Consider the following 27,129-nt stretch of genomic DNA (forward strand, 5'->3'; position numbering starts at 1 on the left):
CACATAAATAACTTACTGTATTTCTTGCATAATTATTACATCTTCCTCCCTCTTTCTTTAATAAACACACACTTCATTTCTTTAAAACAACTTTTCAAGTCAAGTCAAGCCACCTTTATTTATATAGCGCTTTAAACAAAATACATTGCGTCAAAGCAACTGAACAACATTCATTAGGAAAACAGTGTCTCAATAATGTAAAATGACAGTTAAAGGCAGTTCATCATTGAATTCAGTGATGTCATCTCTGTTCAGTTAAATAGTGTTTGTGCATTTATTTGCAATCAAGTCAATGATATTGCTGTAGATGAATTGACCCCAACTAAGCAAGCCAGAGGCGACAGCGGCAAGGAACCGAAACTCCATCGGTGACAGAATGGAGAAAAAACCTCGGGAGAAACCAGGCTCAGTTGGGGTCAGTTCTCCTCTGACCAGACGAAACCAGTCGTTCAGTTCCAGGCTGCAGCAAAGTCAAGATTGTGCAGAAGAAAAAAATCATCACCTGATATTAAATCCATAATTCCACTAATATTCACCAGAGTCAAGCGATTGAACTTCATCTCTGAATGACACAGATGCTGAAATAGAAATATGACAAGTGAAAACATGTTTTATAGTCAGAAACTCACAGAATGGTGTTAACATGAAAATGTTCTGCTTCAGAATATTCACATACACAAACATTTATCAGATACATTTTCATAAAAACATCTACTGTACAATCATTTTCTGTTCCAGGAAAACTGTTAAACTGAAATACACTCAGTCACTCTCTGTCACACGCACAAACAGATTCAGATGTCTGTGAATTCAGGCAGTCGATAGAGTTTACTTACATTTTTAAAAATCCTGTTTCATAATTGTGTCTGAATAAATTCTGCTGATATAAGACGATTGTAAATAAGTTATTACTGGCTTAGTTTTACATTTCTGTATCACTGAACTTAAATGATGACTCGAAGAAGTGAAGTTTTTGCTCAGAGTGTTGATAAATCAAAATGTGACATTTTCACTTTTGGACCTTATTATATGATAATTGCAGTGATAATGTTTTTATTGTGTATTAGAACATAATAAACAACAAATACAAATGTACACTGAAAAAAATGTGTCGTTGGATCAACTTAAATTACATCAACTTGTTACATGTGATCGATTTATTTATTTCTCAACTGAAAAAAATGAAAAATGAAGTATGACAAAATCAAATTTCTATATCAACTGGAACTAAAAATGAACTTTCAACTAAATTTATTTTTATATGATTAGAAATCAAATTATAAGTATAGATTTATTTGGATTGATTTTAGATTTACTTCCAGTTAAGTAAATCATTTACTTTTGCTCAATGACAAGACCGAGAAATAAATTAAATCGGATCAAATATAAAACGTGCTTTAGAGTATCAACAAGGCAGTTGCACATTTATATTAATTAAAGAGAACAAATAATATATAATTTATTTGATTATAATTTTACCCAGTGATAGTTTCTATACAAGGAATTTAGAAAAATTAAACTGAGCTCATTTAAATCTCCTCCTTGCAGATCTGTAATATTTTAATAGTAATAACTTTTGCACTTGCATGTTTATCAACTATTTCCCCTTTATATGATTAAATAGTGTGTATTAATTTGATGTTTTGTCAAATATTTCAGACTTTATGAGATAAACTGTCATATGGAAAGCTGCTGTTTACTGACACTGAGTGAAAAATACTTTCATTTTAAATATGAAATATTATCTAAAGTTTTTTGCAGCTGCAAATGATCCTTGATTGAATACTTCAGTGTGGTTTTATTGTATTCATGTGTTTTCTCAACAGCTCTTAAAAAATATGATGAGACTGATTTTTTTTAATTATTTTTATGATTCGCTTCAGAAGACTTGGACCACAGAGCATGAGATGAATGGACTACTGTTACGACACTTATTTAATCCTGGAAATGATGCTGAACAATCAGAGAAGAATATAATCTAAATACAGTATTTATTACACAAACATACTACTAATAATAACTACTAAATATAAGAAAAACTACAAAAGAACTAAAAAACAGAACAGGAACAAAACAGGGCAGAATGTAACCTAAAAGTCCAAATAACACAAACACAAGGTGAACTAAACCAGGTTTACTGTGTGTATCAGTTCTTTTAGGAGCTTGACACTCAAAATCAATTCTCTTCAGAGAAGCTCAAACAGAAAAATAACAGAACATTTAAAACTTTCATTTAATTTAATTGTAATTCAGTGAAATACAAAATCAATGAGAAATCAAATTAATAATAAAAAAACAATAATTAAAAACATTCATCCACCGACAGCAAACAGTGTTGAAGGAGAAACAGTGAACTGCACGATGAGCTCTTCATGATGCTTTTCATTCATCATCTACAGATCAAAACATTATTCATCATAAAGTAAAGCCTCTGTCTCTTAAAGAAATTCATATGTACATATAGGCATTATTTATATTTATTTACAAAAAAAGCAATTTTAAACATTTAAAGCAGAAGTCTTAAACCCAAAATATTTTATGATCACAGAAAACATAAAATCACCCTTGTGTGACCATATTTTTGGCTGGAAGTGCACATAATATTTAATATTTATTGCTGTTACACTGTTTAAATTGCATTTTGGTTTATTTCTGTGGATCGTGTAAATTCAGTCACTGATCTCATTAGTAATCATCACAGATAATCAGTGGAGTGGGGTCTTCATTATACAGATGCCCCAAACTAACAAATGGAAAGAGTTTCTCCTTGAAAGACTGATTAGTGAAAGAGTAGATAAGAGACATGGACTCCACATCATAAAAGAAGACGAGACCCTTCTCATAATTCACAAACACACCGATCCTCTGAGGATTCACACTCAGAGAAAGAGAGACAGATGAAGACTCATGAGCCTGATACACCCCATAAAACTGACCCACAGTCCAGTATCCATTCACAGGACTCAGACTGTTCGACCCCTTCCTTCTAACAGATTCTCTGCTCACTCCTAAATCCCACCAAGTTTGTCCCTTCACCTGCACCTCAAAGTAAAAACACCCCGAGGAGAATCCATCCTTCCCAAGAACACCAAGATATATATCAAATCTGTCTTTTCCTCCATCCACTCTTTCTGTTCGTCTCTTTCCATCTCTCACTTGTTTCCCATCATCAGACACGGTGAGACGAGGATGAGCCGAATCAGCATCCAGAATCACATTCACTGTGGAAAATATTGAAAAATCTGCTTTACAGATGAGTACATCATGAAATAAAGACAATTACTTATTTTTATAAGAATCATGAAAACTTTACAAGACAAACTAAAATAAAGATACACCACTTATCATTTAATACATTATATTATAAACAATAATGTTCATAATTCTGATAAATAATTATTATAAATAATGTATATTTAAATGAATAATTATGCCATGAAACATGCCTTTAATTAAAATAAATAATTATGTCTTTTACTCACCCTTGTGTGTTCTTGAATGTGTGAGAGCTAAAAACAGAAAGTATGAAGTTATGAAAGCTTCATCTTCAGATCAATAATGAAATCATCACTTGAAGACCAACAAAACCCAAGAAGACTTTATACAGTTCATATATCTTATAATAAAATTACAATGAACTGAATAAACATATGAATGCACAGCATGTTCATTCACTGTTTTGCAGAATAATTCAAAGTTAATCATTTATATTTTAATTAAGCATTATAAAACAAATTCACCTTGAGGTATGATAGTCTTCAGTTGATCACGTTCTAAAGAAATTCATAAAAAGAAGAGAAAAGAAGATTAAAGTTCTGTTATGTTTATTACTCTGACAAACAAGTAATGATCGTGTAGTTGTGTGTATAGTGTGTGTTAACGTGTGTTAACATCACAGGAGTGTGTATCAGGGGCTGTGTGTGTATAGTGTGTGTGTTAACATCACAGGAGTGTGTATCAGGGGCTGTGTGTGTATAGTGTGTGTTAACATCACAGGAGTGTGTATCAGGGGCTGTGTGTGTAAAGTGTGTGTTAACATCACAGGAGTGTGTATCAGGGGCTGTGTGTGTATAGTGTGTGTTAACATCACAGGAGTGTGTATCAGGGGCTGTGTGTGTAGTGTGTGTTAACATCACAGGAGTGTGTATCAGGGGCTGTGTGTGTATAGTGTGTGTGTTAACATCACAGGAGTGTGTATCAGGGGCTGTGTGTGTATAGTGTGTGTTAACATCACAGGAGTGTGTATCAGGGGCTGTGTGTGTATAGTGTGTGTTAACATCACAGGAGTGTGTATCAGGGCCTGTGTGTGTATAGTGTGTGTTAACATCACAGGAGTGTGTATCAGGGTCTGTGTGTGTATAGTGTGTGTTAACATCACAGGAGTGTGTATCAGGGTCTGTGTGTGTATAGTGTGTGTTAACATCACAGGAGTGTGTATCAGGGGCTGTGTGTGTAGTGTGTGTTAACATCACAGGAGTGTGTATCAGGGGCTGTGTGTGTATAGTGTGTGTGTTAACATCACAGGAGTGTGTATCAGGGGCTGTGTGTGTATAGTGTGTGTTAACATCACAGGAGTGTGTATCAGGGGTCTGTGTGTGTATAGTGTGTGTTAACATCACAGGAGTGTGTATCAGGGGTCTGTGTGTGTATAGTGTGTGTTAACATCACAGGAGTGTGTATCAGGGGCTGTGTGTGTATAGTGTGTGTTAACATCACAGGAGTGTGTATCAGGGGCTGTGTGTGTATAGTGTGTGTTAACATCACAGGAGTGTGTATCAGGGGCTGTGTGTGTATAGTGTGTGTTAACATCACAGGAGTGTGTATCAGGGTCTGTGTGTGTATAGTGTGTGTGTTAACATCACAGGAGTGTGTATCAGGGGCCTGTGTGTGTATAGTGTGTGTTAACATCACAGGAGTGTGTATCAGGGGCTGTGTGTGTGTGTGTGTGTGTATAGTGTGTGTTAACATCACAGGAGTGTGTATCAGGGGCTGTGTGTGTATAGTGTGTGTTAACATCACAGGAGTGTGTATCAGGGGCTGTGTGTGTATAGTGTGTGTTAACATCACAGGAGTGTGTATCAGGGGCTGTGTGTGTATAGTGTGTGTTAACATCACAGGAGTGTGTATCAGGGGCTGTGTGTGTATAGTGTGTGTTAACATCACAGGAGTGTGTATCAGGGTCTGTGTGTATAGTGTGTGTGTTAACATCACAGGAGTGTGTATCAGGGGCTGTGTGTGTATAGTGTGTGTTAACATCACAGGAGTGTGTATCAGGGGCTGTGTGTGTATAGTGTGTGTGTTAACATCACAGGAGTGTGTATCAGGGGCTGTGTGTGTATAGTGTGTGTGTTAACATCACAGGAGTGTGTATCAGGGGCTGTGTGTGTATAGTGTGTGTTAACATCACAGGAGTGTGTATCAGGGGCTGTGTGTGTATAGTGTGTGTGTTAACATCACAGGAGTGTGTATCAGGGGCTGTGTGTGTGTAGTGTGTGTTAACATCACAGGAGTGTGTATCAGGGGCTGTGTGTGTATAGTGTGTGTGTTAACATCACAGGAGTGTGTATCAGGGGCTGTGTGTGTATAGTGTGTGTTAACATCACAGGAGTGTGTATCAGGGGCTGTGTGTGTATAGTGTGTGTTAACATCACAGGAGTGTGTATCAGGGTCTGTGTGTGTATAGTGTGTGTTAACATCACAGGAGTGTGTATCAGGGGCTGTGTGTGTACAGTGTGTGTTAACATCACAGGAGTGTGTATCAGGGGCTGTGTGTGTATAGTGTGTGTGTTAACATCACAGGAGTGTGTATCAGGGGCTGTGTGTGTATAGAGTGTGTGTTAACATCACAGGAGTGTGTATCAGGGGCTGTGTGTGTATAGTGTGTGTGTTAACATCACAGGAGTGTGTATCAGGGGCTGTGTGTGTATAGTGTGTGTTAACATCACAGGAGTGTGTATCAGGGGCTGTGTGTGTATAGTGTGTGTTAACATCACAGGAGTGTGTATCAGGGGCTGTGTGTGTATAGTGTGTGTGTTAACATCACAGGAGTGTGTATCAGGGGCTGTGTGTGTATAGTGTGTGTTAACATCACAGGAGTGTGTATCAGGGGCTGTGTGTGTAAAGTGTGTGTTAACATCACAGGAGTGTGTATCAGGGGCTGTGTGTGTAGTGTGTGTTAACATCACAGGAGTGTGTATCAGGGGCTGTGTGTGTATAGTGTGTGTGTTAACATCACAGGAGTGTGTATCAGGGGCTGTGTGTGTATAGTGTGTGTGTTAACATCACAGGAGTGTGTATCAGGGGCTGTGTGTGTATAGTGTGTGTGTTAACATCACAGGAGTGTGTATCAGGGGCTGTGTGTGTATAGTGTGTGTTAACATCACAGGAGTGTGTATCAGGGGCTGTGTGTGTATAGTGTGTGTTAACATCACAGGAGTGTGTATCAGGGGCTGTGTGTGTATAGTGTGTGTTAACATCACAGGAGTGTGTATCAGGGGCTGTGTGTGTATAGTGTGTGTTAACATCACAGGAGTGTGTATCAGGGTCTGTGTGTGTATAGTGTGTGTGTTAACATCACAGGAGTGTGTATCAGGGGCCTGTGTGTGTATAGTGTGTGTTAACATCACAGGAGTGTGTATCAGGGGCTGTGTGTGTGTGTGTGTGTATAGTGTGTGTTAACATCACAGGAGTGTGTATCAGGGGCTGTGTGTGTATAGTGTGTGTTAACATCACAGGAAGTGTGTATCAGGGGCTGTGTGTGTATAGTGTGTGTTAACATCACAGGAGTGTGTATCAGGGGCTGTGTGTGTATAGTGTGTGTTAACATCACAGGAGTGTGTATCAGGGGCTGTGTGTGTATAGTGTGTGTTAACATCACAGGAGTGTGTATCAGGGTCTGTGTGTATAGTGTGTGTGTTAACATCACAGGAGTGTGTATCAGGGGCTGTGTGTGTATAGTGTGTGTTAACATCACAGGAGTGTGTATCAGGGGCTGTGTGTGTATAGTGTGTGTTAACATCACAGGAGTGTGTATCAGGGGCTGTGTGTGTATAGTGTGTGTTAACATCACAGGAGTGTGTATCAGGGGCTGTGTGTGTATAGTGTGTGTTAACATCACAGGAGTGTGTATCAGGGGCTGTGTGTGTATAGTGTGTATTAACATCACAGGAGTGTGTATCAGGGGCTGTGTGTGTATAGTGTGTGTGTTAACATCACAGGAGTGTGTATCAGGGGCTGTGTGTGTATAGTGTGTGTTAACATCACAGGAGTGTGTATCAGGGGCTGTGTGTGTATAGTGTGTGTTAACATCACAGGAGTGTGTATCAGGGGCTGTGTGTGTATAGTGTGTGTGTTAACATCACAGGAGTGTGTATCAGGGGCTGTGTGTGTATAGTGTGTGTTAACATCACAGGAGTGTGTATCAGGGGCTGTGTGTGTATAGTGTGTGTGTTAACATCACAGGAGTGTGTATCAGGGGCGTGTGTGTATAGTGTGTGTGTTAACATCACAGGAGTGTGTATCAGGGGCTGTGTGTGTATAGTGTGTGTTAACATCACCGGAGTGTGTATCAGGGGCTGTGTGTGTATAGTGTGTGTTAACATCACAGGAGTGTGTATCAGGGGCTGTGTGTGTATAGTGTGTGTTAACATCACAGGAGTGTGTATCAGGGCCTGTGTGTGTATAGTGTGTGTTAACATCACAGGAGTGTGTATCAGGGGCTGTGTGTGTATAGTGTGTGTGTTAACATCACAGTAGTGTGTATCAGGGGCTGTGTGTGTATAGAGTGTGTGTTAACATCACAGGAGTGTGTATCAGGGGCTGGGTGTGTATAGTGTGTGTTAACATCACAGGAGTGTGTATCAGGGGTCTGTGTGTGTATAGTGTGTGTTAACATCACAGGAGTGTGTATCAGGGGCTGTGTGTGTATAGTGTGTGTGTTAACATCACAGGAGTGTGTATCAGGGGCTGTGTGTGTATAGTGTGTGTGTTAACATCACAGGAGTGTGTATCAGGGGTCTGTGTGTGTATAGTGTGTGTTAACATCACAGGAGTGTGTATCAGGGGCTGTGTGTGTATAGTGTGTGTGTTAACATCACAGGAGTGTGTATCAGGGGCTGTGTGTGTATAGTGTGTGTGTTAACATCACAGGAGTGTGTATCAGGGCTGTGTGTGTATAGTGTGTGTTAACATCACAGGAGTGTGTATCAGGGGCTGTGTGTGTATAGTGTGTGTTAACATCACAGGAGTGTGTATCAGGGGCTGTGTGTGTATAGTGTGTGTTAACATCACCGGAGTGTGTATCAGGGGCTGTGTGTGTATAGTGTGTGTTAACATCACAGGAGTGTGTATCAGGGGTCTGTGTGTGTATAGTGTGTATTAACATCACAGGAGTGTGTATCAGGGGCTGTGTGTGTAGTGTGTGTTAACATCACAGGAGTGTGTATCAGGGGTCTGTGTGTGTATAGTGTGTATTAACATCACAGGAGTGTGTATCAGGGGCTGTGTGTGTAGTGTGTGTTAACATCACAGGAGTGTGTATCGGGGGCTGTGTGTGTATAGTGTGTGTGTTAACATCACAGGAGTGTGTATCAGGGGCTGTGTGTGTATAGCGTGTGTTAACATCACAGGAGTGTGTATCAGGGGCTGTGTGTGTATAGTGTGTGTTAACATCGCAGGAGTGTGTATTAGGGGTCTGTGTGTATAGTGTGTGTTAACATCACAGGAGTGTGTATCAGGGGCTGTGTGTGTATAGTGTGTGTTAACATCACAGGAGTGTGTATCAGGGGCTGTGTGTGTATAGTGTGTGTGTTAACATCACAGGAGTGTGTATCAGGGGCTGTGTGTGTATAGTGTGTGTTAACATCACAGGAGTGTGTATCAGGGGCTGTGTGTGTATAGTGTGTGTGTTAACATCACAGGAGTGTGTATCAGGGGCTGTGTGTGTATAGTGTGTGTGTTAACATCACAGGAGTGTGTATAAGGGGCTGTGTGTGTATAGTGTGTGTTAACATCACAGGAGTGTGTATCAGGGGCTGTGTGTGTATAGTGTGTGTGTTAACATCACAGGAGTGTGTATCAGGGGCTGTGTGTGTATAGTGTGTGTGTTAACATCACAGGAGTGTGTATCAGGGGCTGTGTGTGTATAGTGTGTGTTAACATCACAGGAGTGTGTATCAGGGGCTGTGTGTGTATAGTGTGTGTTAACATCACAGGAGTGTGTATCAGGGGCTGTGTGTGTATAGTGTGTGTTAACATCACAGGAGTGTGTATCAGGGTCTGTGTGTGTATAGTGTGTGTGTTAACATCACAGGAGTGTGTATCAGGGGCCTGTGTGTGTATAGTGTGTGTTAACATCACAGGAGTGTGTATCAGGGGCTGTGTGTGTATAGTGTGTGTGTTAACATCACAGCAGTGTGTATCAGGGGCTGTGTGTGTATAGTGTGTGTTAACATCACAGGAGTGTGTATCAGGGGCTGTGTGTGTATAGTGTGTGTTAACATCACAGGAGTGTGTATCAGGGTCTGTGTGTATAGTGTGTGTGTTAACATCACAGGAGTGTGTATCAGGGGCTGTGTGTGTATAGTGTGTGTTAACATCACAGGAGTGTGTATCAGGGGCTGTGTGTGTATAGTGTGTGTTAACATCACAGGAGTGTGTATCAGGGGCTGTGTGTGTATAGTGTGTGTTAACATCACAGGAGTGTGTATCAGGGGTCTGTGTGTGTATAGTGTGTGTGTTAACATCACAGGAGTGTGTATCAGGGGTCTGTGTGTGTATAGTGTGTGTTAACATCACCGGAGTGTGTATCAGGGGCTGTGTGTGTATAGTGTGTGTTAACATCACAGGAGTGGTGTATCAGGGGCTGGTGTGTGTATAGTGTGTGTTAACATCACCGGAGTGTGTATCAGGGGCTGTGTGTGTATAGTGTGTGTTAACATCACAGGAGTGTGTATCAGGGGCTGTGTGTGTATAGTGTGTATTAACATCACAGGAGTGTGTATCAGGGGCTGTGTGTGTAGTGTGTGTTAACATCACAGGAGTGTGTATCAGGGGCTGTGTGTGTATAGTGTGTGTGTTAACATCACAGGAGTGTGTATCAGGGGCTGTGTGTGTATAGAGTGTGTGTTAACATCACAGGAGTGTGTATCAGGGGCTGTGTGTGTATAGTGTGTGTGTTAACATCACAGGAGTGTGTATCAGGGGCTGTGTGTGTATAGTGTGTGTTAACATCACAGGAGTGTGTATCAGGGGCTGTGTGTGTATAGTGTGTGTTAACATCACAGGAGTGTGTATCAGGGGCTGTGTGTGTATAGTGTGTGTGTTAACATCACAGGAGTGTGTATCAGGGGCTGTGTGTGTATAGTGTGTGTTAACATCACAGGAGTGTGTATCAGGGGCTGTGTGTGTATAGTGTGTGTGTTAACATCACAGGAGTGTGTATCAGGGGCTGTGTGTGTATAGTGTGTGTGTTAACATCACAGGAGTGTGTATCAGGGGTCTGTGTGTGTATAGTGTGTGTTAACATCACAGGAGTGTGTATCAGGGGCTGTGTGTGTATAGTGTGTGTTAACATCACCGGAGTGTGTATCAGGGGCTGTGTGTGTATAGTGTGGTGTTAACATCACAGGAGTGTGTAATCAGGGCCTGTGTGTGTATAGTGTGTGTTAACATCACAGGAGTGTGTATCAGGGCCTGTGTGTGTATAGTGTGTGTTAACATCACAGGAGTGTGTATCAGGGGCTGTGTGTGTATAGTGTGTGTGTTAACATCACAGTAGTGTGTATCAGGGGCTGTGTGTGTATAGAGTGTGTGTTAACATCACAGGAGTGTGTATCAGGGGCTGTGTGTGTATAGTGTGTGTTAACATCACAGGAGTGTGTATCAGGGGTCTGTGTGTGTATAGTGTGTGTTAACATCACAGGAGTGTGTATCAGGGGCTGTGTGTGTATAGTGTGTGTGTTAACATCACAGGAGTGTGTATCAGGGGCTGTGTGTGTATAGTGTGTGTGTTAACATCACAGGAGTGTGTATCAGGGGCTGTGTGTGTATAGTGTGTGTTAACATCACAGGAGTGTGTATCAGGGGCTGTGTGTGTATAGTGTGTGTGTTAACATCACAGGAGTGTGTATCAGGGGCTGTGTGTGTATAGTGTGTGTTAACATCACAGGAGTGTGTATCAGGGGCTGTGTGTGTATAGTGTGTGTTAACATCACCGGAGTGTGTATCAGGGGCTGTGTGTGTATAGTGTGTGTTAACATCACAGGAGTGTGTATCAGGGGTCTGTGTGTGTATAGTGTGTGTTAACATCACAGGAGTGTGTATCAGGGGCTGTGTGTGTAGTGTGTGTTAACATCACAGGAGTGTGTATCAGGGGTCCTGTGTGTGTATAGTGGTGTATTAACATCACAGGAGTGTGTATCAGGGGCTGTGTGTGTAGTGTGTGTTAACATCACAGGAGTGTGTATCAGGGGCTGTGTGTGTATAGTGTGTGTGTTAACATCACAGGAGTGTGTATCAGGGGCTGTGTGTGTATAGCGTGTGTTAACATCACAGGAGTGTGTATCAGGGGCTGTGTGTGTATAGTGTGTGTTAACATCGCAGGAGTGTGTATCAGGGGTCTGTGTGTATAGTGTGTGTTAACATCACAGGAGTGTGTATCAGGGGCTGTGTGTGTATAGTGTGTGTTAACATCACAGGAGTGTGTATCAGGGGCTGTGTGTGTATAGTGTGTGTGTTAACATCACAGGAGTGTGTATCAGGGGCTGTGTGTGTATAGTGTGTGTTAACATCACAGGAGTGTGTATCAGGGGCTGTGTGTGTATAGTGTGTGTGTTAACATCACAGGAGTGTGTATCAGGGGCTGTGTGTGTATAGTGTGTGTGTTAACATCACAGGAGTGTGTATCAGGGGCTGTGTGTGTATAGTGTGTGTTAACATCACAGGAGTGTGTATCAGGGGCTGTGTGTGTATAGTGTGTGTGTTAACATCACAGGAGTGTGTATCAGGGGCTGTGTGTGTATAGTGTGTGTGTTAACATCACAGGAGTGTGTATCAGGGGCTGTGTGTGTATAGTGTGTGTGTTAACATCACAGGAGTGTGTATCAGGGGCTGTGTGTGTATAGTGTGTGTGTTAACATCACAGGAGTGTGTATCAGGGGCTGTGTGTGTATAGTGTGTGTTAACATCACAGGAGTGTGTATCAGGGGCTGTGTGTGTATAGTGTGTGTGTTAACATCACAGGAGTGTGTATCAGGGGCTGTGTGTGTATAGTGTGTGTTAACATCACAGGAGTGTGTATCAGGGGCTGTGTGTATAGTGTGTGTGTTAACATCACAGGAGTGTGTATCAGGGGCTGTGTGTGTATAGTGTGTGTGTTAACATCACAGGAGTGTGTATCAGGGGTCTGTGTGTGTATAGTGTGTGTGTTACATCACAGGAGTGTGTATCAGGGGTCTGTGTGTGTATAGTGTGTGTGTTAACATCACAGGAGTGTGTATCAGGGGCTGTGTGTGTAAAGTGTGTGTTAACATCACAGGAGTGTGTATCAGGGGCTGTGTGTGTATAGTGTGTGTTAACATCACAGGAGTGTGTATCAGGGGCTGTGTGTGTATAGTGTGTGTGTTAACATCACAGGAGTGTGTATCAGGGGTCTGTGTGTGTATAGTGTGTGTTAACATCACAGGAGTGTGTATCAGGGGCTGTGTGTGTATAGTGTGTGTGTTAACATCACAGGAGTGTGTATCAGGGGCTGTGTGTGTATAGTGTGTGTCAACATCACAGGAGTGTGTATCAGGGTCTGTGTGTGTATAGTGTGTGTGTTAACATCACAGGAGTGTGTATCAGGGGTCTGTGTGTGTATAGTGTGTGTTAACATCACAGGAGTGTGTATCAGGGGCTGTGTGTGTATAGTGTGTGTTAACATCACAGGAGTGTGTATCAGGGGCTGTGTGTGTATAGTGTGTGTGTTAACATCACAGGAGTGTGTATCAGGGGCTGTGTGTGTATAGTGTGTGTGTTAACATCACAGGAGTGTGTATCAGGGGCTGTGTGTGTATAGTGTGTGTTAACATCACAGGAGTGTGTATCAGGGGCTGTGTGTGTAGTGTGTGTTAACATCGCAGGAGTGTGTATCAGGGGCTGTGTGTGTATAGTGTGTGTGTTAACATCACAGGAGTGTGTATCGGGGGCTGTGTGTGTATAGTGTGTGTGTTAACATCACAGGAGTGTGTATCAGGGGCTGTGTGTGTATAGTGTGTGTTAACATCACAGGAGTGTGTATCAGGGGCTGTGTGTGTATAGTGTGTGTTAACATCACAGGAGTGTGTATCAGGGGCTGTGTGTGTATAGTGTGTGTTAACATCACAGGAGTGTGTATCAGGGGTCTGTGTGTGTATAGTGTGTGTGTTAACATCACAGGAGTGTGTATCAGGGGTCTGTGTGTGTATAGTGTGTGTGTTAACATCACAGGAGTGTGTATCAGGGGCTGTGTGTGTATAGTGTGTGTTAACATCACAGGAGTGTGTATCAGGGGTCTGTGTGTGTATAGTGTGTGTTAACATCACAGGAGTGTGTATCAGGGGCTGTGTGTGTATAGTGTGTGTGTTAACATCACAGGAGTGTGTATCAGGGGCTGTGTGTGTATAGTGTGTGTTAACATCACAGGAGTGTGTATCAGGGGTCTGTGTGTGTATAGTGTGTGTTAACATCACAGGAGTGTGTATCAGGGGCTGTGTGTGTAGTGTGTGTTAACATCACAGGAGTGTGTATCAGGGGTATGTGTGTGTATAGTGTGTGTTAACATCACAGGAGTGTGTATCAGGGGTCTGTGTGTGTATAGTGTGTGTTAACATCACAGGAGTGTGTATCAGGGGCTGTGTGTGTATAGTGTGTGTTAACATCACAGGAGTGTGTATCAGGGGCTGTGTGTGTATAGTGTGTGTTAACATCACAGGAGTGTGTATCAGGGGCTGTGTGTGTATAGTGGTGTGTGTTAACATCACAGGAGTGTGTATCAGGGGCTGTGTGTGTATAGTGTGTGTGTTAACATCACAGTAGTGTGTATCAGGGGCCTGTGTGTGTATAGTGTGTGTTAACATCACAGGAGTGTGTATCAGGGGCTGTGTGTGTAGTGTGTGTTTAACATCGCTGGAGTGTGTATCGGGGGCTGTGTGTGTATAGTGTCTGTGTTAACATCACAGGAGTGTGGTATCAGGGGCTGTGTGTGTATAGTGGTGTGTAACATCACAGGAGTGTGTATCAGGGGCTGTGTGTGTATAGTGTGTGTTAACATCACAGGAGTGTGTATCAGGGGTCTGTGTGTGTATAGTGTGTGTGTTTAACATCACAGGAGTGTGTATCAGGGGTCTGTGTGTGTATAGTGTGTGTGTTAACATCACAGGAGTGTGTATCAGGGGCTGTGTGTGTATAGTGTGTGTGTTAACATCACAGGAGTGTGTATCAGGGGCTGTGTGTGTATAGTGTGTGTTAACATCACAGGAGTGTGTATCAGGGGTCTGTGTGTGTATAGTGTGTGTTAACATCACAGGAGTGTGTATCAGGGGCTGTGTGTGTAGTGTGTGTTAACATCACAGGAGTGTGTATCAGGGGTATGTGTGTGTATAGTGTGTGGTAACATCACAGGAGTGTGTATCAGGGGCTGTGTGTGTATAGTGTGTGTTAACATCACAGGAGTGTGTATCAGGGGCTGTGTGTGTATAGTGTGTGTGTTAACATCACAGGAGTGTGTATCAGGGGCTGTGTGTGTATAGTGTGTGTGTTAACATCACAGTAGTGTGTATCAGGGGCTGTGTGTGTATAGTGTGTGTGTTAACATCACAGGAGTGTGTATCAGGGGCTGTGTGTGTATAGTGTGTGTGTTAACATCACAGTAGTGTGTATCAGGGGCCTGTGTGTGTATAGTGTGTGTGTTAACATCACAGGAGTGTGTATCAGGGGCTGTGTGTGTATAGTGTGTGTTAACATCACAGGAGTGTGTATCAGGGGCTGTGTGTGTAGTGTGTGTTAACATCACAGGAGTGTGTATCGGGGGCTGTGTGTGTATAGTGTGTGTGTTAACATCACAGGAGTGTGTATCAGGGGCTGTGTGTGTATAGTGTGTGTTAACATCACAGGAGTGTGTATCAGGGGCTGTGTGTGTAGTGTGTGTTAACATCGCAGGAGTGTGTATCGGGGGCTGTGTGTGTATAGTGTGTGTGTTAACATCACAGGAGTGTGTATCAGGGGCTGTGTGTGTATAGTGTGTGTTAACATCACAGGAGTGTGTATCAGGGGCTGTGTGTGTATAGTGTGTGTGTTAACATCACAGGAGTGTGTATCAGGGGCTGTGTGTGTATAGTGTGTGTGTTAACATCACAGGAGTGTGTATCAGGGGCTGTGTGTGTATAGTGTGTGTTAACATCACAGGAGTGTGTATCAGGGGTCTGTGTGTGTATAGTGTGTGTTAACATCACAGGAGTGTGTATCAGGGACTGTGTGTGTAGTGTGTGTTAACATCACAGGAGTGTGTATCAGGGGTATGTGTGTGTATAGTGTGTGGTAACATCACAGGAGTGTGTATCAGGGGTCTGTGTGTGTATAGTGTGTGTTAACATCACAGGAGTGTGTATCAGGGGCTGTGTGTGTATAGTGTGTGTTAACATCACAGGAGTGTGTATCAGGGGCTGTGTGTGTATAGTGTGTGTGTTAACATCACAGGAGTGTGTATCAGGGGCTGTGTGTGTATAGTGTGTGTTAACATCACAGGAGTGTGTATCAGGGGCTGTGTGTGTATAGTGTGTGTGTTAACATCACAGTAGTGTGTATCAGGGGCTGTGTGTGTATAGTGTGTGTGTTAACATCACAGGAGTGTGTATCAGGGGCTCTGTGTGTATAGTGTGTGTGTTAACATCACAGTAGTGTGTATCAGGGGCCTGTGTGTGTATAGTGTGTGTGTTAACATCACAGGAGTGTGTATCAGGGGCTGTGTGTGTATAGTGTGTGTTAACATCACAGGAGTGTGTATCAGGGGCTGTGTGTTTATAGTGTGTGTTAACATCACAGGAGTGTGTATCAGGGGCTGTGTGTGTATAGTGTGTGTTAACATCACAGGAGTGTGTATCAGGGGCTGTGTGTGTATAGTGTGTGTTAACATCACAGGAGTGTGTATCAGGGGCTGTGTGTGTATAGTGTGTGTTAACATCACAGGAGTGTGTATCAGGGGCTGTGTGTGTAGTGTGTGTTAACATCACAGGAGTGTGTATCGGGGGCTGTGTGTGTATAGTGTGTGTGTTAACATCACAGGAGTGTGTATCAGGGGCTGTGTGTGTATAGTGTGTGTTAACATCACAGGAGTGTGTATCAGGGGCTGTGTGTGTATAGTGTGTGTTAACATCACAGGAGTGTGTATCAGGGGTCTGTGTGTGTATAGTGTGTGTGTTAACATCACAGGAGTGTGTATCAGGGGCTGTGTGTGTATAGTGTGTGTGTTAACATCACAGGAGTGTGTATCAGGGGCTGTGTGTGTATAGTGTGTGTTAACATCACAGGAGTGTGTATCAGGGGCTGTGTGTGTATAGTGTGTGTTAACATCACAGGAGTGTGTATCAGGGGTCTGTGTGTGTATAGTGTGTGTGTTAACATCACAGGAGTGTGTATCAGGGGCTGTGTGTGTATAGTGTGTGTGTTAACATCACAGGAGTGTGTATCAGGGGCTGTGTGTGTATAGTGTGTGTGTTAACATCACAGGAGTGTGTATCAGGGGCTGTGTGTGTATAGTGTGTGTTAACATCACAGGAGTGTGTATCAGGGGTCTGTGTGTGTATAGTGTGTGTGTTAACATCACAGGAGTGTGTATCAGGGGCTGTGTGTGTATAGTGTGTGTGTTAACATCACAGGAGTGTGTATCAGGGGCTGTGTGTGTATAGTGTGTGTTAACATCACAGGAGTGTGTATCAGGGGCTGTGTGTGTATAGTGTGTGTGTTAACATCACAGGAGTGTGTATCAGGGGTCTGTGTGTGTATAGTGTGTGTGTTAACATCACAGGAGTGTGTATCAGGGGCTGTGTGTGTATAGTGTGTGTGTTAACATCACAGGAGTGTGTATCAGGGGCTGTGTGTGTATAGTGTGTGTTAACATCACAGGAGTGTGTATCAGGGGCTGTGTGTGTATAGTGTGTGTTAACATCACAGGAGTGTGTATCAGGGGTCTGTGTGTGTATAGTGTGTGTTAACATCACAGGAGTGTGTATCAGGGGTCTGTGTGTGTATAGTGTGTGTTAACATCACAGGAGTGTGTATCAGGGGTCTGTGTGTGTATAGTGTGTGTTAACATCACAGGAGTGTGTATCAGGGGTCTGTGTGTGTATAGTGTGTGTTAACATCACAGGAGTGTGTATCAGGGGCTGTGTGTGTATAGTGTGTGTTAACATCACAGGAGTGTGTATCAGGGGCTGTGTGTGTATAGTGTGTGTTAACATCACAGGAGTGTGTATCAGGGGTCTGTGTGTGTATAGTGTGTGTTAACATCACAGGAGTGTGTATCAGGGGCTGTGTGTGTATAGTGTGTGTTAACATCACAGGAGTGTGTATCAGGGGTCTGTGTGTGTTTAGCTAGAAATATGAGACAATGTTCTTGTTAATGTTTACTAATGTACTTATTAAAAGTTACCTAATGATTAACAGATCAGTATTTAATGTAAATTAAAATGTTTACAAATGTCATTAAACTTTCAATTTCATATGATCATGCACTTTTTAAAAATCTACAAATAATTTGAACAGAAATTAAACAGTGATTACAATCTTATTTGTTACTGTACTTGTGAATACTAACAAATGTCATTAAACTTCAGTTCATATCACATAATGCTCTTCTTTACATTTACAAATGTTTATTAAATAGCTTAATCAGACATTTTTAACTCTTTATTATTCAGTGAACTATTCATGTTATATTATTATTCATTAACTCATAATCACAATCTGTAAAGTTCATAGATTTGGTCTATGTTTGTTGTGTACACTTCTTCTCTTTACACATCTTTACAAATCATTTATTAATTATTTGTTCATGTTTTTGCAGAAGCCAGTCTAAAGTGGAAACTATTCATCATTTGTAAATGTTTATAAATGTTTAATAATCTTTCAGTATCTTTATGATCATTAGACTTTCATCTGCTGTAACAATGTTTGTGTAAAGAGTGATTAGTTAAGTTTATGTAAATGCTTCTTAAAGACGTAACACACATTAATTTGGGTGAAAAACATGTTTTTATTGCCTCAACACTTATATTAATATACTATATCATTAAACAGGGTATTCCTTTAATCATATTTCAGCAGAAGAAAACAATCTTTTTTTCAAGAAAAATACAATGTAATATAAACAGATTGAACCATGTTCTCTTATAGTAACCAAACTGACCCCTCCACACTCTTGACCTCTTACCCATCCCTTAAACACCCACCAAACCCTAACCTTCACCATCTCTCACCTCAACAGCAGCAAAAGTGTTGAACATTAACAAAAGCTTTAAATGATTGTATAACATCTGTTAAAATCATCTGTAGATTTTCAAAACGTGCATGATCATATGAATTAAGTTTAATGACATTTATGAACATTGTAATTTACATCATTTATCTGTTGATCCTTAGAAAATGTTTAGTAAACATTAACCACACATTATTTTATATTTCTAGTTATTTGAATATATATAAACTAGTGATCTGTTAAGCGTTATATAATGTTTGTTAACCCTCTGGCCCTCTTCGTTTAGGAGTCACACTTGCCTCATTTGTGGTCAAAAGTGACCGAAGCCTTGAAATGTAACTTTTTTATTCCAGGAAAATAAATGTAATATATTTTTGTTCAATAATATTTTTTTATTATTATTTATGATTTTGAGGGAATTTTATGATACTATGCAATATTTATACAATTTTAATGAGCTATTTTCTCCATTAGAATTCATATATATATTTTATTTATTTACTATTTTTTAATAAATGCAATATTTTACATAAAAATAGAGTGAAGGCATTTAAAAAACATTTTGTGAAGTGAGAATTGGGTCATCTGGAGGCATTAAAAAATTAAAACTTGTGCAATGTTGCATAACTTCTTGAATTACGACCCTGTACAGATACTGTATATACAGAGGCTTTTGGATTCTCGCTGTTTTTAGACATAATTTCTACATTTATGTAGGTTTTGCATTTAGATATATATCTAAACATTCTTAAAGACTATCTTTTGTCAAGGTTTAGATATTTTTGGTTAGATAAGTATCAGGTTTGACATTATGATTACAGTCAAATATTAAAATCTTGTTAGAAAGGGAACACATAGAAAACATTTTTGTTACTCAGTATTTAAAAATTAAAAAAATCTAACAAAATAAGGAATGGATAGTGATAATTCAAAACATTTTATACAAACATTTTGTAGTAAACTGACATTTTATTCAATGTTCAATAAATGTTATTTCATATATTTTCTAAATTTGCTCTGTTGCAGTCTTACCAGTTCATTTCTGTGTATATTTACAGGTGCATCTCAATAAATTAGAAAGTCGTGGAATATATTTAAATAATTCAACTCAAATTGTGAAACTTGTATTAAATAAATTCAGTGCACACAGACTGAAGTAGTCTAAGTCTTTGGTTCTTATAATTGTGATGATTTTGGCTCACATTTAACAAGAACCCACCAATTCTCTATTAGTCTGCAGAGAATTTCAGGCCGTGGTGAACTCAATGCGGTGTTTAGAAACATTATTTTTTCTTCTGCTGGTAAGTTAATACTGGGTCTTTCTCTTCCTTTGAATTGCATATGATTCAAGTTGATCATACAGATCCCTTTTATTGTATTTTAATTTATCGTCCACCTGGTCCTAACAGCTCCTTCTCAGATGATTTTAGTGATTTTTTATAATCTATTCTTGATCTCTCTAGAATTGTGATTACTTGTGTCTGGTCCAACTCATATAACGGGACATACTTTAAATCTTGTTTTTAGTCTTGGATTTAATATTGGTTCTGATCTACTGTATCTGAGGATCTTTTTATTTCAGATCTTAATTGTATTCTATTTAACATATTTATTAATTAAAATTCATCATCATGTAGACTGGTAATTAAGTCTCGCCTAACCTTTCTGAAGAAAACTTTTGTGCTGCTTTTGAAAATCCCTCAATTATTACGTCAAACAGTAGTGTTGATGTTCAAGTACAAATATTTAATGAGTATTGACTTTTTTTAAATCTTGGATGAAGTTGCTCCAATGAAACCCAGATCAGCTCATCTGTTTAACTCTCCTTGGATGAATTATAAATAAACCTGTCATAAAATTGAGCGTTTGAAGATATCTACTCGACGACTCACTAACAGCATTTAAAATAACTTCTAATAAATATAATAAATCATTTTTAAGTTGGTTGCTCAGTTTGCTGTGTTTTTCGCCAGTACACTCGGTTTCTTTTGTGTTCACTAAAAAACTACTGCTTGTGTTATATATTATTTTTGCAACCAGCCATAACATTATCTGAATAAATATACATTATAGAAACAACTGGTGCCCATTTACCAGATCCAAGATATACACAAAATAAAATTAATACACAGTTAAAACAGTGTTTAACAGTGACTTTAAACGAATAAAGAATCAATAATGTAATAAAGATAAATTCACCATGTTGTAGTCTGCTCTTCTCATTCTGTAGTGTACTCTTCTCATTCTGTAGTCGATCGTGATCTGAAGAAGATTCAGAATAAAGACAAGAGAAAACAGCATTCAGACAACAAATACAAATATAATATGTGAACAATAACTAGAAATTACATGACCTAAGATATACTCAAAAGTATATGAATACACAAGTTTACTAATGTACTTATTAAAAGTTACCTAATGATTAACAGATCAGTATTTCATGTAAATTAAAATGTTTACAAATGTTATTAAACTTTCATTTCATATGATCATGCACTTTTTAAAAATCTACAAATAATTTGAACAGAAATTAAACAGTGATTACAATCTTATTTGTTACTGTACTTGTGAATACTAACAAATGTCATTAAACTTCAGTTCATATCACATAATGCTCTTCTTTACATTTACAAATGTTTATTAAATAGCTTAATCAGTCATTTTTAACTCTTTATTATTCAGTGAACTATTCATGTTATAATATTATTCATTAACTCATAATCACAATCTGTAAAGTTCATATATTTGGTCTAAGTTTGCTGTGTACACTTATTCTATTCACACATCTTAACAAATTATTTAATTATTTGTTCATGTTTTTGCAGAAACCAGTCTAAAGTGGAAACTATTCATCATTTGTAAATGTTTATAAATGTTTAATAATCTTTCATTATCTTTATGATCATTGGACTTTTATCTGCTGTAACAATGTTTGTGTAAAGAGTGATTAGTTAAGTTTATGTAAATGCTTCTTAAAGACGTAACACACATTAATTTGGGTGAAAAACATGTTTTTATTGCCTCAACACTTATATTAATATACTATATCATTAAACAGGGTATTCCTTTGATCATATTTCAGCAGAAGAAAACAATCTTTTTTTCAAGAAAAATACAATGTAATATAAACAGATTGAACCATGTTCTCTTATAGTAACCAAACTGACCCCTCTACACTCTTGACCTCTTACCCATCCCTTAAACACCCACCAAACCCTAACCTTCACCATCTCTCACCTCAACAGCAGCAAAAGTGTTGAACATTAACAAAAGCTTTCAATGATTGTATAACATCTGTTAAAATCATCTGTAGATTTTCAAAACCTGCATGATCATATGAATTAAGTTTAATGACATTTATGAACATTGTAATTTACATCATTTATCTGTTGATCCTAAGAAAATGTTTAGGAAACATTAACGAGCACATTATCTTATGTTTCTAGCTATTTGAATATATATAAACTAGTGATCTGTTAAGCGTTATATAATGTTTGTTAACCCTCTGGTCCTCTTCGTTTAGGAGTCACACTTGCCTCATTTGTGGTCAAAAGTGACAGAAGCCTTGAAATTTAACTTTTTTATTCCAGGAAAATCAATGTAATATATTTTTGTTCAATAATATTTTTTGATTATTATTTATGATTTTGAGGGAATTTTATGATACTATGCAATATTTATACAAATTTAATGATCTATTTTCTCCATTAGAATTCATATATATATTTTATTTATTTACTATTTTTTTAATAAATGCAATATTTTACATTAAAATAGAGTGAAGGCATTAAAAAAAAAAAAACATTTTGTGAAGTGAGAATTGGACCGTCTGGAGGCATTAAAAAATGAAAACCTGTGCAATGTTGCATAACCGCTTGTATTACGACCCTGTACAGATATTGTATATACAGAGGCTTTTGGATTCTCGCTGTTTTTAGACATAATTTCTACATTTATGTAGGTTTTGCATTTAGATATATATCTAAACATTCTTAAAGACTATCTTTTGTCAAGGTTTAGATATTTTTGGTAAGATAAGTATCAGGTTTGACATTATGATTACAGTCAAATATTAAAATCTTGTTAGAAAGGGAACACATAGAAAACATTTTTGTTACTCAGTATTTGAAAATTAAAAAAATCTAACAAAATAAGGAATGGATAGTGATAATTCAAAACATTTTATACAAACATTTTGTAGTAAACTGACATTTTATTCAATGTTCAATAAATGTTATTTCATATATTTTCTAAATTTGCTCTGTTGCAGTCTTACCAGTTCATTTCTATGTATATTTACAGGTGCATCTCAATAAATTAGAAAGTCGTGGAATATATTTCAGTAATTCAACTCAAATTGTGAAACTTGTATTAAATAAATTCAGTGCACACAGACTGAAGTAGTCTAAGTCTTTGGTTCTTATAATTGTGATGATTTTGGCTCACATTTAACAAGAACCCACCAATTCTCTATTAGTCTGCAGTGTATTTCAGGCCGTGGTGAACTCAATGCGGTGTTTAGAAACATTATTTTTTCTTCTGCTGGTAAGTTAATACTGGGTCTTTCTCTTCCTTTGAATTGCATATGATTCAAGTTGATCATACGGATCCCTTTTATTGTATTTTAATTTATCGTCCACCTGGTCCTAACAGCTCCTTCTCAGATGATTTTAGTGATTTTTTATAATCTATTCTTGATCTCTCTAGAATTGTGATTACTTGTTACTGCTCCTACTCATATAACGGGACATACTTTAAATCTTGTTTTTAGTCTTGGATTTAATATTGGTTCTGATCTACTGTATCTGAGGATCTTTTTATTTCAGATCATAATTGTATTATATTTAACATATTTATTAATTAAAATTCATCATCATGTAGACTGGTAATTAAGTCTCGCCTAACCTTTCTGAAGAAAACTTTTGTGCTGCTTTTGAAAATCCCTCAATTATTACGTCAAATAGTAGTGTTGATGTTCAAGTACAAATATTTAATGAGTATTGACTTTTTTTAAATCTTGGATGAAGTTGCTCCAATGAAACCCAGATCAGCTCATCTGTTTAACTCTCCTTGGATGAATTATAAATAAACCTGTCATAAAATTGAGCGTTTGAAGATATCTACTCGACGACTCACTAACAGCATTTAAAATAACTTCTAATAAATATAATAAATCATTTTTAATTCGGTTGCTCAGTTTGCTGTGTTTTTCGCCAGTACACTCGGTTTCTTTTGTGTTCACTAAAAATACTGCTTGTGTTATATATTATTTTTGCAACCAGCCATAACATTATCTGAATAAATATACATTATAGAAACAACTGGTGCCCATTTACCAGATCCAAGATATACACAAAATAAAATTAATACACAGTTAAAACAGTGTTTAACAGTGACTTTAAACGAATAAACAATCAATAATGTAATAAAGATAAATTCACCATGTTGTAGTCTTCTCTTCTCATACTGTAGTGTACTCTTCTCATTCTGTAGTCGATCGTGATCTGAAGAAGATTCAGAATAAAGACAAGAGAAAACAGCATTCAGACAACAAATACAAATATAATATGTGAACAATAACTAGAAATTACATGACCTAAGATATACTCAAAAGTATATGAATACACAAGTTTACTAATGTACTTATTAAACGTTACCTAATGATTAACAGATCAGTATTTCATGTAAATTAAAATGTTTACAAATGTTATTAAACTTTCATTTCATATGATCATGCACTTTTTAAAAATCTACAAATAATTTAAACAGAAATTAAACAGTGATTACAATCTTATTTGTTACTGTACTTGTGAATACTAACAAATGTCATTAAACTTCAGTTCATATCACCTAATGCTCTTCTTTACATTTACAAATGTTTATTAAATAGCTTAATCAGTCATTTTTAACTCTTTATTATTCAGTGAACTATTCATGTTATAATATTATTCATTAACTCATAATCACAATCTGTAAAGTTCATAGATTTGGTCTATGTTTGTTGTGTACACTTCTTCTCTTTACACATCTTAACAAATTATTTAATTATTTGTTCATGTTTTTGCAGAAGCCAGTCTAAAGTGGAAACTATTCATCATTTGTAAATGTTTAATAACGTTTAATAATCTTTCAGTATCTTTATGATCATTGGACTTTCATCTGCTGTAAAAATGTTTGTGTAAAGAGTGATTAGTTAAGTTTATGTAAATGCTTCTTAAAGACGTAACACACATTAATTTGGGTGAAAAACATGTTTTTATTGCCTCAACACTTATATTAATATACTATATCATTAAACAGGGTATTCCTTTGATCATATTTCAGCAGAAGAAAACAATCTTTTTTTCAAGAAAAATACAATGTAATATAAACAGATTGAACCATGTTCTCTTATAGTAACCAAACTGACCCCTCCACACTCTTGACCTCTTACCCATCCCTTAAACACCCACCAAACTCTAACCTTCACCATCTCTCACCTCAACAGCAGCAAAAGTGTTGAACATTAACAAAAGCTTTAAATGATTGTATAACATCTGTTAAAATCATCTGTAGATTTTCAAAACCTGCATGATCATATGAATTAAGTTTAATGACATTTATGAACATTGTAATTTACATCATTTATCTGTTGATCCTAAGAAAATGTTTAGGAAACATTAACGAGCACATTATCTTATGTTTCTAGCTATTTGAATATATATAAACTAGTGATCTGTTAAGCGTTATATAATGTTTGTTAACCCTCTGGTCCTCTTCGTTTAGGAGTCACACTTGCCTCATTTGTGGTCAAAAGTGACAGAAGCCTTGAAATGTAACTTTTTTATTCCAGGAAAATCAATGTAATATATTTTTGTTCAATAATATTTTTTGATTATTATTTATGATTTTGAGGGAATTTTATGATACTATGCAATATTTATACAATTTTAATGAGCTATTTTCTCCATTAGAATTCATATATATATTTTATTTATTTACTATTTTTTTAATAAATGCAATATTTTACATTAAAATAGAGTGAAGGCATTTAAAAAACATTTTGTGAAGTGAGAATTGGGTCATCTGGAGGCATTAAAAAATTAAAACCTGTGCAATGTTGCATAACCGCTTGTATTACGACCCTGTACAGATACTGTATATACAGAGGCTTTTGGATTCTCGCTGTTTTTAGACATAATTTCTACATTTATGTAGGTTTTACATTTAGATATATATCTAAACATTCTTAAAGACTATCTTTTGTCAAGGTTTAGATATTTTTGGTTAGATAAGTATCAGGTTTGACATTATGATTACAGTCAAATATTAAAATCTTGTTAGAAAGGGAACACATAGAAAACATTTTTGTTACTCAGTATTTGAAAATTAAAAAAATCTAACAAAATAAGGAATGGATAGTGATAATTCAAAACATTTTATACAAACATTTTGTAGTAAACTGACATTTTATTCAATGTTCAATAAATGTTATTTCATATATTTTCTAAATTTGCTCTGTTGCAGTCTTACCAGTTCATTTCTGTGTATATTTACAGGTGCATCTCAATAAATTAGAAAGTCGTGGAATATATTTAAATAATTCAACTCAAATTGTGAAACTTGTATTAAATAAATTCAGTGCACACAGACTGAAGTAGTCTAAGTCTTTGGTTCTTATAATTGTGATGATTTTGGCTCACATTTAACAAGAACCCACCAATTCTCTATTAGTCTGCAGTGTATTTCAGGCCGTGGTGAACTCAATGCGGTGTTTAGAAACATTATTTTTTCTTCTGCTGGTAAGTTAATACTGGGTCTTTCTCTTCCTTTGAATTGCATATGATTCAAGTTGATCATACGGATCCCTTTTATTGTATTTTAATTTATCGTCCACCTGGTCCTAACAGCTCCTTCTTAGATGATTTTAGTGATTTTTTATAATCTATTCTTGATCTCTCTAGAATTGTGTTTACTTGTTACTGCTCCTACTCATATAACGGGACATACTTTAAATCTTGTTTTTAGTCTTGGATTTAATATTGGTTCTGATCTACTGTATCTGAGGATCTTTTTATTTCAGATCATAATTGTATTATATTTAACATATTTATTAATTAAAATTCATCATCATGTAGACTGGTAATTAAGTCTCGCCTAACCTTTCTGAAGAAAACTTTTGTGCTGCTTTTGAAAATCCCTCAATTATTACGTCAAATAGTAGTGTTGATGTTCAAGTACAAATATTTAATGAGTATTGACTTTTTTTAAATCTTGGATGAAGTTGCTCCAATGAAACCCAGATCAGCTCATCTGTTTAACTCTCCTTGGATGAATTATAAATAAACCTGTCATAAAATTGAGCGTTTGAAGATATCTACTCGACGACTCACTAACAGCATTTAAAATAACTTCTAATAAATATAATAAATCATTTTTAAGTTGGTTGCTCAGTTTGCTGTGTTTTTCGCCAGTACACTCGGTTTCTTTTGTGTTCACTAAAAAAATACTGCTTTTGTTATATATTATTTTTGCAACCAGCCATAACATTATCTGAATAAATATACATTATAGAAACAACTGGTGACCATTTACCAGATCCAAGATATACACAAAATAAAATTAATACACAGTTAAAACAGTGTTTAACAGTGACTTTA

The 27,129-nt window shown here is 37.6% G+C and overlaps 1 protein-coding gene across 2 annotated transcripts in view; it reads right to left on the minus strand.

Moving 5' to 3' along the window:
* Positions 1-1,882: 1,882 nt before the first annotated feature.
* Positions 1,883-27,129, minus strand: part of LOC113048347 (butyrophilin subfamily 1 member A1-like) — a 120,347-nt gene continuing 95,100 nt past the window's right edge. For both annotated transcript variants that reach the window (XM_026210125.1, XM_026210135.1), the window contains 5 exons: positions 23,932-23,994; positions 20,690-20,752; positions 3,741-3,773; positions 3,483-3,509; positions 1,883-3,221 (listed from right to left, as the gene is read on the minus strand). In XM_026210125.1, coding sequence (XP_026065910.1) covers positions 2,686-3,221; positions 3,483-3,509; positions 3,741-3,773; positions 20,690-20,752; positions 23,932-23,994 — 722 coding nt within the window. In that variant the 3' untranslated portion in view covers positions 1,883-2,685. The remainder of the gene's footprint in view (positions 3,222-3,482; positions 3,510-3,740; positions 3,774-20,689; positions 20,753-23,931; positions 23,995-27,129) is intronic.

The sequence above is a fragment of the Carassius auratus genome, chromosome 3 (genome assembly GCF_003368295.1).
Source record: "Carassius auratus strain Wakin chromosome 3, ASM336829v1, whole genome shotgun sequence".
In the NCBI taxonomy this organism is placed as follows: Eukaryota; Metazoa; Chordata; class Actinopteri; order Cypriniformes; family Cyprinidae; genus Carassius; species Carassius auratus.